The sequence below is a fragment of the Tubulanus polymorphus genome, chromosome 2 (assembly GCF_964204645.1).
Source record: "Tubulanus polymorphus chromosome 2, tnTubPoly1.2, whole genome shotgun sequence".
Classification (NCBI taxonomy): Eukaryota; Metazoa; Nemertea; class Palaeonemertea; order Tubulaniformes; family Tubulanidae; genus Tubulanus; species Tubulanus polymorphus.
Genome location: NC_134026.1, coordinates 29,162,825 through 29,175,837, shown reverse-complemented (window position 1 = coordinate 29,175,837; position 13,013 = coordinate 29,162,825). Strand labels below are relative to the sequence as shown.

The following is a 13,013-nucleotide window of genomic DNA, read 5'->3' as shown; positions in this document are numbered from 1 at the left end:
ACGAATTATAACTAACAGATTTTCTGGTGCCCTGAAGTTCGTTGCAACGAGGTTCCGCTGTATAATTTACTAAATTCAAAGAATGTTTTACAGACTTTTCGACATCAATAATTAAACCACTAAGAAATACTTTCTTTTTATTATTTCAGGTGGCAGGAAAGAAAGGCGAGAGTCATTGATGGCGAGGGTCAATATCGAACGTACATTATTTCACCAAGGAACAAAGATTAGGAACTTAAGGGATTAATTTCACCAGAGAAATGTGACCACATTACAACAGCGAGCGTATGAATTTGCACGAGGCAAATTGAAGATTACCACTTTTATTGCATTGTGATTAATAAACTCAATATTTAGTCAGCCAGCCAATCATGGAAAATTCGACGATCACGGCATTTTTTGTTACAGCTTGGCATCATGGCTCATTTGATAGCAGAGTATGTGGCCTATCATGTGTGGTGGATGCCTTTTACAATTTTTTCGTTTTTTGGCCTACAGGGGGCGTTAAAGTCAGACATTTTGAAATTAAAACATCTTCATTTTCATTCGTCAAGGAAATACACTTTAAACTACTTTTGCTAAATAATTCGAATATCTCATCTTAGGTTTGGAGTAATTATCTAATTATTATTATCATTTACTGAATGGTTTTTCTTTTGAGTTTATTTTTCTTCTATCAGAGGACCGGCATCAACGATGACATGACTTTTGTAGGCTTAAGCAAAATTTAACGCTTAATGCGGAAAAAAGTGGCAGGTGGCAGTTTTTCACTTAGTGAATTGCTTTAATACCTAATCATGACTTGTCTGACTTATCACAACTAGTATCCTCATGGACAGACTGTCGACCCTGTACGCATGATTTGATACCGCCTTACTCTTTGACCAAAATCAAAAATGGGATTAGAGTAAATTGGAACAAGAAACGAAATTCTAATATGGACTTTCCTAAATTGACATGACGTACCGTTTAATCCAGTATCAAAATTAAAGAAAACAATTTGTTTTTTTTTTCATCACTGGTTTACTGCTTTTGGAATTGTTCAGGATTCATGGATATAGTTTCAATGGATATTGGAGTTCATTCAATGGACATAAGCGCAGCTCTTCTCCCAAATACAGACACAATCATAACACACCATATCAAATTATTAATTCTTTTATTTACAAGAAAATGTCAATATTTAATTGCTTATATACAAGAAAAAATTCGAATATAACTGCATTTACTCAATCAGTATCGACACACAGCATTGGTTCAGCTGTACAGCCTCTTTAGTGCAAAAATATAGCTCTATTGATGAGAGCTGGTACGTACAACCAGAATCTGATAAGGGAGCGTTCATAAATTACGTACCTCCATCGGGGGGAGGGGGGGTTACTGAATTTTGGTACAAAGTGGTACATGGGGGGAGGGGGTCAGCAAAAAAGGTACGTACTTTGAGGGAGGGGGGTATTAATCAATCTTGGTACGTACTTTATGTACCAAACTCAAATGAAAATAGCCGTTGGTGTTTTATCGGCTTTTAGTACCCGGTATATAAAATCAATAAACAACAATACTTGCTTAATTCTTTTGTTACATCATTAATGAAATCAGGTATTTATATTTTTTTGGATTTGTGTTCTTTGCATCAATATAATTTGGGGGGGGGGGTGGTCATGGGTGCGATGGTACGTACCTAAGAGGGGGGTCAGTGAATTTGGTACAAAGGTGGTACAAGGGGGGTCAGAAAAACGGGAGATTTTGAGGTACGTAATTTGTGAACGCTCCCTAAGGGGATTTTATATTCTGCATTTTAATAATAATTTAGTTTATTTCAGATAACTATCTTCAAATAACGGCTATCTGCTATTTACCTCAATAGTAACATACACTCGTTCTTAGTTTTGCTTTTAAGCGCAATAACAATACTTGTAAAAAGTTATTATTCTACATTCACCGTATGTACCTTATTGCTACTTCCGGAAATTACATATGAAGCCTGAGTGATATTTTTCCGAACTTTACGCGCCGAGCGAAAACATTAACAACTTCATCATTTGCATATACGTACAAGTAACAACAAGACTTGAGCAAATAAAGAGAGACTGAAAGATCATCGACATAGTTTTTAACCACTATTCACTTGTATAAATTACATTCAACTTTACAATAACAGTTCGACGCAATACTACTAACCCAGTATAAACCTACAATGTCTTCATCGACAATCTTATACGATATTCAAAATATAATGTTTCAGTTCAGTCAAACCCGCTTAATTCGATCAGTTCGAATCTGGATTAATTACCGTCCATTTATATATATATACATTTTGATAAAATTATGATGTTTAATCGATATTTCCGATGAACCAGGTTAATTTCATCGTCCATCCGAAATGATCGGAATAGAGCAAGTTGTACTGCACATATCCACTCATATAAATTACGCGTAATGAACTAATATTACATATAAATGAAGCCCTAGGGAGAATCGGAGAGATCAGAAACACACGCGCACACATATCATTCACCAGATTAATACAAAAAGTAAAACATAAATCTCCAAAATATATAAATAGGTAAATTTGTACAATCATTAAATGATGAATAATCACAATACAACCACGATCAAGTAATCTACGCGCTATATTCCAAACAACATCAATACTGACCTCGGTAGAAAAAGCACTGAATGGTGACAAGCATTGTTGGTACGTTTTATACTAGATTCGATTAGTTCTTACACACCAGAGTTCTGTGTTAGTCATACAGTGAGAACATGCTGGAAACAGTATACATATAGTTGACTGAAAAGGCAGCCGCAACAATCATTATAGAAAACTCCACTGGTTGGCAATGTGGATCCCTGCAGTATCTAGTTTCATGTTGGTCCATTATCAATTACTATTAAGTGTCTCTGTCATTGATGCTGTGATGTAAAATTCAGCAGTGTTTGTTTTAAATCCTACAAATATCAAACAAATACGATTACTGTACTAACAACTGTCAAACAATCCGTATTTGAGAAGTTTTCTACGAACTTACATTTATTAGAGCAGATTTGTCATAATTTCGTCTATGTTCAAAAATGCATTGACTAAACATACAATGCAGTCTTTCAAGTTTCTCCACGTTATATCCTCGTGTGCGTTCTACGGTTGATTGTAATAAATTCCTGAGTTCATCTTTATCAACTATTAACGAAGGGACTGGATTCTCCAGTATCTGCCGTGCTCTCGCCGTATTTGGACCAGAATTCTTGCGCGCCCGCGTCAAACGGAATGTTAGAGTTTCTGCAATAAATCACCATATCGAGATCGATCGCCTTCCAAAAACTGTTTCATTAAAGCGGATTCATATTAAACATACCTTCACTATCTTTTTCCTCAAATTCAGCAGGTCCTTTGTTGGTAATATTTGAAACTTCAGTTTCCATTAAACCTTCCGTCTAACAAAGTAAATAAATATGTAATATAATAAGCAGATATAAAGAGCTAGTCATAGGGTGGCAACTTTCTGCCCATTTACAAATTTCAAGGTTCAAAAAGTTAAAATTCATTCTTTTTTCAGTGAATCACATTGATATACGTGGTTGATAGATAGCATTAACTGAATTTTCTAAGTTTCTCAGGTCTTTGGTAAAATTCCCCGATTTTTTCTAGATTTCGACTACGATGATGATCAATAATTACCTGGACAGTTTCCTCTGTATGATCGGGATCATTTTCTTTGTTCGAATCCTCATTAATTAATACTGGTGGCTGAGGCACGGGACTAGTGACTTTAGATTTAGACTGAGGGCTCACATTGTACGGGTGATCACGCTCCACTATTGTAGCTGAAGACGGCGATAACTCTTCGAGTTTATCCAAAGTTTTCTCGATGTTCGATAACTCATTATGATTTGAAACAGGAATATGAACGCGCGGTGAACTAGATCTACATCGAGTTTCATCTTCATCTTTATCATTTTCGCTTCCACTAACCAACTTCTCCAACCCTCTTTCCTCCTCCGCATCATCATTTTCTTCACCATTTTGCTTCTCTTCATTTCCTTTTTCCCCGTCATCTTTTTCTTCTGCTTCCGATTCACTTTCTGATATAATGATCACTTTCCTGCGATTCCTGCCTGATCGCGATCTACACCACGGTGACAGTTTATTCCTCTTTTTCACATATTCTAACATTTCTCTACGAGTTCTGTAAATACAGTTAGCTTTGCGTACTTTAGTAGCGCTTCGATTACGAGCATCGCTCACTGCTTTTTCATCGGCTTTCCGACTAGCCGATGACCGTTGAGGGGTTTGTGATTCTTTCTCGGAATTTCTAGTAGCAGCAGCATTGTCTTTTGATGATGCGTCGAGGTTTTCGGTAGGTTCCTCACATGCTGCAATTCCTCGTATTCTGTGACTGAAACGCTGTTGCTGAGCATCAACAGGTTTTACATGGTAAAACGATGGAATATTCTTCTGAACTTGCGCACCTATAAATAACAAATACCATTTTCAGTTTTACTCGAAATGCTGTGCATGATGTAACTGGCGCGAAATCTTAAGTTAGTAATTTTTTTGTTGGAAAATCTAAGTCACAATATTAAAGAATTAACATTGATGTGTTTGAATGAACAGATTTTCATCGGAGGATTAAATATCATATACAGTAACTCCCTAAACTATCTGTACAATCACTAACATACCTCGTTTCTGTCTTGATGCTTTGATCTGTTCGCATTCCTTTTCGAATTCTTCGTTTAATTCAGCAGTTAAAATGGCGAATGTAGTGTCTCTGAGAGCGCAAGCTCGGTGACGGATAGCTTTATCTGAAGATAACATGATTGAAATAAATAAACGAAATAAACATCGAATAGAGTACAGTAGATAACACATACCAGCTGGCGCTCTATCTGGGTTATATTCCAATGCATTGCTACAGATCAGATCAATATCATTAGTGAAATCCTTCACAGTTTCGTAACAGTGTAAATCGATTTTTGACATCATTGTGCTTAAATCCATCGGATTCTTGATAATTTCGTAGTAATCTGTCACCTATACAAACAGAAAATCATGCAGAAATTAATATAATTCACCAACTTGAATCGTACAATTTGGCCATTTCAGAACTTGACGACTTTGCTCCTGAGCATCCTCCCTCTGCAGGGACTCGAACCTGATGGCAATCTCGATGCCATCAGGTTCGGATCCCTGCCGGGGGAGGATGCTCCTCAGGAGCAGTCAAGGAGAATACACCAAAATTTGAAGCAGTTTACATCAAAGTTCCAACAAGAAATCACTAGAAAATGCGCATGAATCCAGAATTTTCAAGGAATCAAGTAGAAGTATGAATCCAGAATAAAAAGAATCTAAGGTTCTAATAGTACTGCGTTTACCTCATCGATATCGACTGGTTTCGCAAAGATAGAGAACTTGCGATCTCGTGAGAGTTTATTGATCACATCTCTCAGAAACAGTCGAAGTTCCCTCATGTTTTTCTCTTCCTGTTCGAACAGTCGTTTCTTCTCAATATCAGTTAGCTGACGAGGAGGCATAGGTGGCGCTATCGGTAATTCTTCTAACTGCCTTTCCGCTAAAATATAATGAAGGGTCAAACATGGAGATTGATTTCTCCGAGGCCGAATTGACGGATTATCTACAAATTATGATAAAACATTTCAATACTGGTAACAAACAAGAACAAGAGTCAGATTAAATATGTCAACAGTAGTCAAAACCCGGCCATCATTATCGAAGGAAATCCAAACAGAAATATAAAAGTTAATCTAAAGTTTGTGTCAGTCAGTGTCAACAGACATACTCACATCTACGAGATTTTTTACTTCGATCTAAAGCAAAAATTCTGAAAATTAACTCACACAAAACCGCCTTAAACTAAACACATAGATATAGAAGAGAGTAGAGGATTTTACCAGCTTGCTTCTTCTGACTCGGTGCTTTTGATGCTTCGTAGATGAGAACTTGCTCAAAGAACGCTTTTCTTTCTTCATCATACGGGTTGTCCATTACCACTACTTCTTTTCCCAATGGACAGAACAGAGATTTTAACTAGAATTATAGCAGTTAAAAATCGTATATACCGGTATCATGTCGAATCGATATGAACAGTAGAATATAATGCTGAAAATGCTAGCTCTGAAAATATATAAGGCCTGAAATATGCCAAAAATGAAATTCCTAGAATATGATAGCACTGGAAAATGGTAGAACGCACTAAGCGCAAAATAATATATCATAAGACTAACTAACCATTTCATCCATAGTTTCATGAGGTTCATTACTAGTAGCTAGTAACAGTAGAGGTGTAGTTGGTTGTAAACTGCGTAATAAACATAAGAACGTTGCCCTGAGAGTATCCGATACTACATCCCACCATTGACATATATGAGGAATGTACATTATGCATGGACTTGTGCGTTTAGCCTCCAAAAAAATCTACAAATTTACAAATATGATTTTAAATAAAATGTCATCAAATATATATATATATATACAAAGTGGAAACAATGTCAGACCGATGATGACTGACCTGAGCAACAGATTCTTCTGGTGTCTTGGCAGCCACTGCGTACAATGCTGGAAGATCTAAAACATGTACCGGTAGCTTCTCTAATTGATGCAGAATAGCAGGAGCTAGATGAGATGTGTGACCTTGACCGTCGGTACCGGTGATCAGTAGACGAGGTCGATGAGTTATTGGTTGTTTATAAGAACGTCTGTAAAACAGAACACAAAATTCCGACTGAAACTAATTTACGGTAAAACCAAATTATCGACTATTTCACCGTGATATTTCTACAATAATTACCCGAAATGAGACATGAAGTTTTTATGAGGTAGATCGTTTTTGGGGTTTTCAGTAATTGCTGGTTCATCTTCATCTTCATCGCTGTAGAATTCATCCATCGATAAAACGCTATCATCTTCACCCGTTATAGCTGAATAAATAAACCATTTCAATGGATGCAAAGAGAACATAAGCCTACGCTGTTTGTAATTGGTTCATCGTTTGAAGTGATGATTGACACAACTTAGGAAACTAAATTCCATGACTTTTTCAAGTCATTTAACTTAACTATGACTTTCTCTGGCTTGCGATTTGTGACATTTTCAAGTCCACGACTTGCTGGGACTGCTATAAACTCAACCATTACCACGAACACTGCTTACCTTTTTCCATTATAAGACTGGAAAGTTGGGCCAACGCTGCAGGGAAAATCTTTTGTAATACTTTCAGTGTTTTGAGGAGTGACCTATGTAAAAGTGTTTGTAACGCTGGTGATAATGAGCGACCTGGGGAAGCTACAGAACGTTGTGCCGTAGGAACTATAGATTGCATCCCGTATTGAAAATCTGACGCCGAGATCTGGATGGAAGAGACGTCTAGTTGTAGTTTGTCTGATGAGGTATATATTTGCGGATAACGACGTCTCAAAGCGCACAATGCTGCCTCGGTACAAAGAGCTTTTATATCAGCACCACAATATCCTACAAACCAGGAAAACATTTCATCAAATTACGAACTAAGAAATTTCTAGAAATAGCAGTAAAGATTGTCCTAGATTAAACTTACCAACAGTCTGTCTGGCAACTTCTTGAATGAATGGGTCGACTAATTTCGGTTCCCATTTATTAGTGTGAATACGTAATATATCAGCTCTCGCCTGAAACAAATACAATAAAATTAGATCAAAACTCTGTGATCTCTGATCATCTGAAATAACATTGAAAATTCCTGTAGCGAAATGATTAAATGCTGGTAATGCAAAATTCGGAGTGCTCCTCCGAGGTAAGAGTTCTCCTCCGGGGAAAGAGTGCTCCTCCGAGGTAGGTAAGAGTGCTCCTCCGGGGAAAGAGTGCTCCTCCGAGGTAAGAGTGCTCCTCCGAGGTAGTGTACCGGTACTTACTGTAGCCGATGGTAAACCGAATAAGAATTCTCTATCGAATCGACCGGGTCGACGTAAAGCAGGATCGATTGAATCCAGACGATTAGTAGCACCGATTACGACTATTTCACCGCGACTATCCAATCCATCCATTAACGCTAATAAAGTTGACACTATAGAACTGTGTATCTGATCTTGTCTACTGGAACGCACCGGTGCTAGACCATCTATTTCATCGAAGAATATTATAGACGGACGAACTTGATACGCCTTCAAATAGAGAAACACATATTCCAAAAATTCAATTCCGCAGATGTTGAGATTTGAGGGCATTTGAATAATCTCTTAAATTTTTAGTTGTCAATGATTCAAGAATCTACCTGATCAAACAGCAATCTAAGTTGACGTTCAGATTCTCCGACCCATTTACTCAAACAATCAGCACCTTTACGCATAAAGAAAGCGACTCTTTTTTCACCCGTGCTGCATTCATTAGCTAAAGCTCGAGCTACTAGAGTTTTACCAGTTCCTAAAACAAACAATACAAAGGAAATTGAATCATTGTTCGAAGTCTCATTGATCAGTCATTCCTGAATAGAAGGAGTTTAAAATGAGAAAATTTCATTTTTCTAGTAAGCATTTACATCGCTTATCCCAATAAGGTAGAACCTTCCTAAATCGGTACTGTTTATCTCGGTAAACCAGTGGTTTTATTAGCAAGCCAAATTGTTGTCCTTGTCACACAAAACTCAGTTTCTTATTTGGTAACTGCCTAATAGGGTAACAAAAAGATCCTGGTCCTAACTGTACCGATTTAGGCCTAGTAGAACGTCTGTTTAACTTAAAACCATTGTAAAACCATTTTCTGTTCAGAAAGATTAAGGAATCAAGAGTCGTAGGGACCCTGTTGCTTCATTCACTCACCAGGAGGCCCATAAAATAAAACTCCTCGCGGTGGTGTGATTTTAAAACGATCAAAAACTTCCGGATAAAGCAAGGGAAAAACGATCATTTCTTTGAGAGCTCGAATGTGTTTGCGTAAACCACCAACGGATTGAAATGTCACCTGAAAATAATCAGCACTTATCGAAACACGTTCCTCAATATAACAAAATAGGAGAGCAAATCGATGAGTAGACTTCTGATGTAAACTTACTGATCTATCAATACTCATAGGATCAACATCAGCTAAACTAGCTCCTACTTTCAATCGGTCGTGTAAAACTCCACTGCTTACATCCTCTTTATTCAAATTCATCGGCAAACAACGATTCCTAGATTTCGACATACTTTTAGCTTTCCGTCGCTGAAAACGTCTTTCATCCTCGCTGCTATCGCTGCTACTACTACTCGATGTAGAACTACTACCGTGAAATGCAGTTCGACGTCTACAATGATAATAATTCAACATTTCTAGATCAGGGTCCCAACGGATCAGTCATTCCTGAATATAACGAGTTTTAAAATTTCAAGGGGCAAAGCAAATTTTCATCCTTTACGCGAACTAAACTTGGTTTGTAATTTGGTAACAACCAAATCGGGTGAAAGAAATCCAGGTTCCAACTGTATCGATTTAGAGGGGGTCTACTGTACAACTACAAACATTTTTACTCGCCCATTTCTCAAAATTGAGGGCGTATTGGGCACTTCGTTCAAGTAAAAGGAGTTTCAAGCACTTTTAAAAGCATTTTCCCATTTTGAAGGAGTTTTAAGGAATTGGGGAGCCGTAGGGGCCATGTAGATGATGAACTGATGTTGTTAAATATCGAATTTCAAACCTTGTTTGTCTCGCCGGAGATCGATATGAAGTATTGAAATCATGGGTCCTTCGTGCCGGTGATCGGTGTGTTGATAACATCGGAGGTTTTGGACGTTTTGTAATTGCTGAAAATAATGCAGTAAGCAAACATAAATAAATACAAAAACCTGATTTAAAATCATAATTCAAGAAAAATCACTATTTCTTGTTTACCCGGAGCTGCGACGAATGGTTGCGTTTTAGGTTTGTGTTCCCTGAGGAAATATTGCTTCCGTCTATTGGTGTGATCTTGTCCTTCATCCTCTTCACCTTCATCATCATCATCATCATCATCTCCTTCATCATCATCATCATCATCATCTTTAAAAAACATATTTCAAACAACAATCATAAATCTTCCTTCAATGGATTGCACTATCCATTGTGACCTCAACCTAAATAAAACAACTAACCTTCTAAATCATTATCATTTTCTTCATCCTCATCATCTTCTCCGTTATCATCGTCATCATCATTTTCCTCTTCTTGTTCTCTCGATAATTTTCTTCTCATCACTCTTTGAACATTGTCATCATCACCATGGATAGGCATTCCGTACATGTCACGTTTGATTTTATAACGAGGTCTCTTCACTCTAGTGTACATGTCTAATCCATCCTAATATAAACAACATTGATGTCAATTTCCCAGTGGGAATAGACTTCCAAGGGGAAGCGCATTACCAACTATCTCGCCAAATGGCGTGATAAGCACTCGGTCCAAATTTTTGTATTAGCTTTGGCTGTAAATAGTTGGGACAGACAAATCTTAAGCTTTGCTTTGTCTGTGTGTATATTTGTAAATATAATTCTGTTATACTTTGTACATTTCATATTTTTTATTCAATTTTACCTCTATCTTATGGTCTGAGTGAAATAAATATCTTTCGAAATAAGTTCATTATCAATATCTGAACTATTTTCCAATACGAATAGCCGGTGCATTGTCACCATCTGGTGTGTGCTGCTGGTACCTTTTGAACCCGGCAAACCGAGTAACAACAAGTGAAACCTGGCAGATCCTCACTTGCTATAATAAGTGGACAACTCGATTACCACCGTTGGAGCTCCTCAAACCTCACTTACCTCATCTATAGGCTCAACTTCTCTCGCACGTTTTCGTAAACTTCGACCTAAATCTGGAACCTCAGGAGACGTTTCATTCTCATCTTCAGCGTCCTCATCATCATTTACATTATTGATCGATGGACCGTTTTCTACTTGATGTAACGGGATGCAGTTCTCTAAATCCTTCTCATTAAACGTGTCGTAAACGAGTTTACGATGTCTAGAACTTCGTCTAACGTCTCCTTCTCCTTCATCATAACCATTCATGACATCGAGAGAGTTCCTTCGTCGTCTGACGTCGACTGAATTACAAAATCAAGTCATAAGAATGACTATGTAAAAAGTTATAGGGTGGCTACTTAAGTTTTCCCCAACTATTCCCTGACATGTACGTTCTTTTTCCTGGACTCGATCTGCTAAGAATCCAATCTATTAACGCAGACAACTACGTAAGACATAAACTGTTTGATTTTACCCGCGTGCTCAATAGCAATCTCAACAAATTACAAATTTCCCTGAGCTAACCCTAATTTTTAACTTTTATGCAAAATTACCTAACTTTATTAAAGATAGAAAGTTTTCCCTGATTCCAGGTAAGTGGCACCACCCTGTCCCTGCGGTTTAATTGTAATGTATAAATTATAATTACCATTTCTTGATTGCGAATTCCTACAAATTTAAACAAATGCATTTAACTATTAAATGAAGTTGGAAAGAGTAAAATTCAGGCCAATAATTAAACATAAATCTGGCTGCAGTCAGAATTTCTAATCATCCTCTCAGTTGAGACGTACCCTCTACTGATATCATCTCTATCTCCTCGTCTTGTGGTGAATGAGCTTAAAGATCGACCTCTAGAAGTTGAAGCCGTCGTCACCTTACGTTGAGGTTTAAATCGCCGCACTTTTACTTCATCATCTGATTCAGATTCAGAATCCTAAACATAGAAATTCAATCAAACCTAATTGTGTTGACTAATGATTTATTTGTATATAAGCAGACTATTGTCACAATTATATGTCAATATGAGACACTCGCTCGGTCGACATTGTCAAATTCTGCTATAAAAATTCTGCTAATACTCACAACAGGGACGTCTTTTGTTCGTCTCACTCGATTTAATGATACGAACTGCCCATGCTCTTCATAATCGTCGTTATTGAAGTCCCCACTATGCCTTGTTCGCACCATTTGGACGCCAATTTTTCCCAATTTCGAAATATTTTTCACTTTACCACCATTGTAGCCCAACAACATTCACAGGGACCCATACCGCGTCAAAAATATGTCTTTTAAGAAGCCAGAGTTTCAGTGTCATAAATGAAGGCAATTAACTCAAAAGTCAGGCAAGTTTCAATATAATTTATTTGTTTCAGAAAAAAAGGGTTTTTTGATTCGATCGATGCTATCGTGAATAGTATTGATTGTATTAATACGCTGGCGAGAGTAGCGCGGGAAAATTGAAGGACGGCTGCAAACACTCGCTTGCCACGGTTAGCTTTCAAAGCGGGCATCGGAATTAAGTCCGGTATGATGCCGTGTCCGGGGTTGTCTGGGGCACGCGGGTGCGCCCGCGGCGGCCGGCTCTTCAATCGTGGTAAAATCGTCGATGGGACCCGATGGACGTAGAAACATCCATGGTCAGACCTGGCGTGCTTCCGATGAGGACTAACTCAAACGTGAGTGAGTTCAGAACGGTTTCTCTGGACAGGGGACTCGGTCGCCCGGGACCCAGTCGCTCCGAGACGTTATAGTTCTATGCTCCGAGTCGACTGATTAGACCCCCAAGGAGCCCTTGCACCGGGCAACAACTATATACTGGACTGTAGTTCTCGAATAGTTCTATCTTCTCTGAAAGTTTCAGAGACTTTGACCGTTTTGTATTTTACTTATTAATTTTCAAACATTATTTTTGATATTTTGGGGTCTTTGGGCGTCAATTAGACCCCCAAGGAGCCATTGCACCAGGCAACAACTATATACTGGGTTGTAGCTCTTGTTTAGGTCTATCTTCTCTGAAAGTTTCAGAGACTTTGACCGTTTTGTATTTTACTTATTAATTTCCAAACATTTTTGATATTTTTGGGTCTTTGGGCGTCAATTAGACCCCCAAGGAGCCCTTGCACCGGGCAACAACTATTTACTGGACTGTAGCTCTCGAATAGTTCTATTTTCTCTGACCGTTTTGTATTTTACTTATTTATTTCTAAACATTATTTTTGATATTGTGGGTATTTGGGGGTCAATTATAAAAACAGTTA

The 13,013-nt window shown here is 37.8% G+C and overlaps 1 protein-coding gene across 1 annotated transcript; it reads right to left on the bottom strand.

Moving 5' to 3' along the window:
• Positions 1-1,210: 1,210 nt before the first annotated feature.
• LOC141899760 (ATPase family AAA domain-containing protein 2-like) lies at positions 1,211-11,989 on the bottom strand. Its single transcript, XM_074786272.1, has 24 exons — positions 11,839-11,989; positions 11,547-11,689; positions 11,402-11,421; positions 10,771-11,054; positions 10,099-10,303; positions 9,860-10,006; positions 9,666-9,771; positions 9,044-9,275; positions 8,812-8,953; positions 8,268-8,416; positions 7,909-8,157; positions 7,575-7,665; positions 7,172-7,489; positions 6,810-6,939; positions 6,531-6,717; positions 6,251-6,436; positions 5,914-6,049; positions 5,377-5,573; positions 4,876-5,035; positions 4,684-4,806; positions 3,680-4,470; positions 3,357-3,435; positions 3,033-3,280; positions 1,211-2,952 (listed from the first exon to the last, which is right to left on the bottom strand). The coding sequence occupies exons 1-24, from the start codon at positions 11,941-11,943 to the stop codon at positions 2,908-2,910; spliced, it is 4,473 nt and encodes a 1,490-aa protein (XP_074642373.1). The 5' UTR covers positions 11,944-11,989; the 3' UTR covers positions 1,211-2,907.
• Between the last annotated feature and the right edge of the window lie 1,024 nt (positions 11,990-13,013).